The sequence below is a fragment of the Lycium ferocissimum genome, chromosome 1 (assembly GCF_029784015.1).
Source record: "Lycium ferocissimum isolate CSIRO_LF1 chromosome 1, AGI_CSIRO_Lferr_CH_V1, whole genome shotgun sequence".
Lineage (NCBI taxonomy): Eukaryota > Viridiplantae > Streptophyta > Magnoliopsida > Solanales > Solanaceae > Lycium > Lycium ferocissimum.
This window is the reverse complement of record NC_081342.1, coordinates 26102341-26106655: the sequence shown is the minus strand read 5'-3', so window position 1 is coordinate 26106655 and position 4315 is coordinate 26102341. Positions and strand designations below refer to the sequence as shown.

The window sequence follows — 4315 nt, the reverse complement described above, 5'->3', positions numbered from 1 at the left end:
TTTTGATCTTTCCTTTTGTTGGGTAAAAATGGTAAAACTCTTTTTTAGTCGATTTTTTACCTTCGAATCTAAATAGGGATGTCGATTGAAATGGAGAAAGTAAGAGTGAGTTGCAGACATTATCAATTTTAAATTAGGGTTTGGAACTGAGAATAAGCATTTTAAACATATTTTTTTGTGTGTGAAGCAAATATTGGTGATTAGAGAGGATCAGGTACCATAATCCACATTATCAGCCCCCCTGCCCCAGTCACAGCTTTTTTCTCTACTTTTTTTAAGAAAAAGTTAAATTCTAGAACTAGTCATGTTGTCGATAATTCAGTAATAAAGATATTAAAACATATGAAAAGACATTTTCTAACATTATATTGACAACTGCTGGTTCATTTTGTATCCTCTCATCTGTACACAGTAGTATTTTGTGCAAGAACTCACTAGAACACCAAAAACAAAAATGGCAGGTAAATCTAAAACCCCGTAGACCTCTTCTCCAATTATTTCTTGTTGTATAAAGCAGCTTCTTCACTTTGAAAGGACAGGAAACAGTTAAAAGAAAGATTTGTCTCAATATTGATATTCATTGTATAGAAATTACTATTTGGAACAGGTCTAATTATACTGTCTTGTCTCAGTTTGAGGAAGAAAAGTCTCAGTTAATTAAGGACCGACCTAACAACTTTTGCTTTCCAAAAAAAAAAAAAAAAAAAAAAAAGAAGAAGAACTGATTGTGAATAGGAAATTCCTAATTATTCAGGTGACAATCAAATATCATACTTTGAGTCTCTATTTATCACTTCCCTTCTTTGCCAAAGGTATAACCCAAGCCCCCACCACTTGTTCTTTATATTGTCCTTCATTTACTACCATAAAGTCTCATAACTCACGAGTATTTCCAAGAACTTGAGGTTTATTTTCATCATATGAAAAAAGATGAATACTCTACTCCCTCTCCTTGTTCATTTTATTTACACTTAAATTGGATTAGTCCAGTGCAAATTTCTAGTCTTGTTGCATATTAGTAGTCCCATCATAGTATATTCTAATATTTTTTCCAAGAATTGGTTATATTCATCAGCAAAATCCAAGATTAAGAATTTGAAGAATATGGAGGTTTATCATCGTCCTTACAGGGTACTTCTTGATCCCCATCCAGTTATCCCGCCAAGCAGTACTGTAAGCAAACCCCACCATGGTTACTCAAACGAAGCAAATTTCGACACCAACATGGTTATCATATTAGCAGCTCTTCTCTGTGCATTAATATGTGCACTTGGCCTAAATTCAATTGTACGATGCGCGTTACGTTGCAGCCGGAGATTTGCTTTCGAGTCAGAAAATGCCACGGCTGCACGTTTAGCTGTTACAGGGCTGAAAAAGAGCACGTTGAGGCAACTTCCGGTGACGGTTTATGGATCAGGAGTTAATATTCCGGCTACGGATTGTCCTATTTGCCTGGGAGAATTTATGGATGGTGAGAAAGTGAGAGTTTTGCCAAGATGTCACCATGGGTTTCATGTGAAGTGTATAGATATTTGGTTGGCTTTACATTCTTCTTGTCCAACATGCCGACAATCATTGATGGAACAGAACACAACGACAACATCAGGGGACGTTGAAACTGGATTGAGACAACCTGGTACTAATGCTAATGCTACTGCAACTGCAACTGTTGAGGAGGTTGGTTAATTTGCAGTACCTTTTTGTTTTAAAGGGAAAATATAGAAGGTAGGGAATTTCACAACTTTTGATTTGTTTGCTCGGCATGGTAGTCAGAACCAACCAGTTTTTCATTATATAGTCTTCAATTGCACAAAGTTGTGTGCAAAACTAGAAAGAACTGATGTTGAATATCCCACATGAGCTAGCTTTAGTCTTTTTTATATGGTCTTGGGTGAACTAGCTTTTGGGGCTAACTTAGGCCCAAAATCCAGTTTTTACAATTGATATTGAGTTATCCCACATGAGCTAGTTTATCATTATACAGTTAGTGTTTTTTATATTATGTTGGCGATTCTCCCGTGAAGTTTTTTAAGGTGGCTGAAATTTAAAATCCGATTTTTACAATTGATGCGATCCTTCATTGAAAGATGAGTTTGTTTTCCTACCCCCTTGTGAACTAAGTTAGCATCACAACAGATGTATGTGGAAACCATTTGATTTATTCCAATTTTTTAATTTGTTTTGAACTTGTCTTTCCAACGAATTGCTTAACCTTTTATCCAAACTTGCATATTCTAGGCTAAATGATGGAATTAATGTATTAACTTTTTCTGTTGGGTGCCAATTGGTAATCCCATGATGTTGCTCTAAAAAGATGAGGTCTTTTTGGTGATTTGGATGAGTAAAGCAGAGTCTATCCTCCATTCTGTTGGGTTCTTGTAAGAATAAATGCCTTTAATAAATTTTGTCTGAAGCTCAACTTCATTAGGTTCCTCCACATGTATTTCACATGTCATGTTTTCTTTTGTGATTAAATGGGATTCATAACAATTTACAGTTGCGTTGTCAGATGTCAATGGTAAGATGGATGTCTTGTTACTATGGGCAGCTAGTCATGTAGATCAAAAGGCCCTTCATTCCAAATATCAAATCATGATCTTGAACTGCCAGCAACACTGCCACTACTCATTAATCAGCAATCAGCACTGGAGAAACTGCAAATTTGAGCACTAAAATGTTTGAATACTTGATTATGTTTTTTTTTTCCTTCTTCTTTGGGTTACCCGAACTTCCCAACTTTTTTAGTCTCTGGTTGATTTGATAAGGCACATTCATATATTGATGAGTTAATGGTCAAAAAAATACCTGAACTACTATTTTTTTTGCGAGTTTCACACCAATCTATCAACTGTTCCATTTTCTTGTCTGAAGTGATACTATCTATGTATTAAAACACACCTATGCCAATTGTTAGTTCTCTTTTTCTACCTAAACTATCACAATCTACTCAATTAAGTGTGGTTTGATACATAGATGGTGATAGTTCAAGTAGAAAAAAGAAACTACTGATAGTTGGGGTGTAAAACTTATCAAAAATAATAATAATTCAGGTGTGTTTTTTTATCATTATCTCTATATTGATTGTTACTTGTTAGCCATAAGGAACAAAAGGAATCATCAGCATGTGGTAGAAGAACAGAATCTCTCTGCGCAACTTTCCATCATATAGCTCTTTTATCCCCTTTAATGAGTCAAATTGGGCCACAACATCTCTTGGGATAGAAAAAATCTAGTTATTGCAACTTACAAAGCAAGGTATCAACTGGACATTTAGGCAACCAACCCTCTTTGCTACCTCCTTGTGACGTTTGATTGATCACCATTATCTCCTTCTTGATTGAGTTCAAGTAGAAAAGATTGTGTGGCAAAAGCTAAACATAGTGCGCAAAGGAGCAATGTAGAATGATGATTGAGTTGGAAGAAGTCAATTCTAGGATTAAGATTGGATCCCCTTCCCACTACTTGCTCTCAATTTGCGTTCTACCACCGCACTCTCGCAGTCAATGAAATGAGTGAAAATCGTACGAGATTACTGTTGAACAAACAAGAAAGTCTAGAAATTTCTCATCTGTCTAAACATCGGTAGGTAGAATAACACAAAGCTACACTGATAGAAGGAGCCGCAACTTAAATGACCCAAAAAGTGAGATTTGGAACCAAAATAACCCATAAAAAAAAAAAAAGTTACCAAGCTACCTTATGCGCACTAAAATAGTGCACAATAGGACTAAATTGCATTTTTACAGTTAAATCCTATTGTGCACTAAATTAGTGCGCAATAGAGGTTATCTTTTTTTGTATAATTTTAAAGTTCTCAAATTCACGTTTTTTTCATACTTTTAAAAGATTAGTCGTATTTAGCTCCAAAATATCAATATTTTATATAGAACTTGATATCTTTTTTTGCGACAATAATATTGGCCAATTACGTCAGATATCTAAACATTTGGATCGTCGTTTTAGGGGTTGTAAAGTGCTCCGAAGTAAGTTTTGTTTGTTTGAATCTTGTTATCTTTAGGTTTAAGTGTTTTATTTTATAATGCGAATGCTAGTTGTTCGTCAATCATGTTATATACTACTCTTTGATTTGACAACACAATGTTGCATTTGACCCCTTTATATGACTCTAACTTATACTGCGCAACTTTTAAATGCGCAAAATATGAGTTTTCAGAATGACTTGCTTGATTTGACAACACTATGCTGCATTATTAGACCGCTTTTTATGACACACTTATATTGTGCATGTTATATCCCGTATTTTGTACATTGGGATATTAAAGTGATAATTGCGAAAGTTAAGGACAGTATTTAT

General features: G+C 34.8%; 1 protein-coding gene across 2 annotated transcripts; it reads left to right on the top strand.

Moving 5' to 3' along the window:
* The first annotated feature begins 402 nt into the window (after positions 1-402).
* Positions 403-2870, top strand: LOC132053243 (RING-H2 finger protein ATL74-like). Of its 2 annotated transcripts, none has more exons than XM_059445198.1 (2): positions 403-1725; positions 2510-2870. In XM_059445198.1, exon 1 carries the CDS (start codon positions 1105-1107, stop codon positions 1684-1686), a length of 582 nt encoding a protein of 193 aa, XP_059301181.1. In that variant the 5' UTR covers positions 403-1104; the 3' UTR covers positions 1687-1725; positions 2510-2870. The 2 variants fall into 2 exon arrangements, with proteins under 2 accessions (XP_059301181.1, XP_059301171.1); XM_059445188.1 differs by having other exon boundaries at positions 404-1668; positions 2498-2870.
* The last annotated feature ends 1445 nt before the right edge of the window (positions 2871-4315 follow it).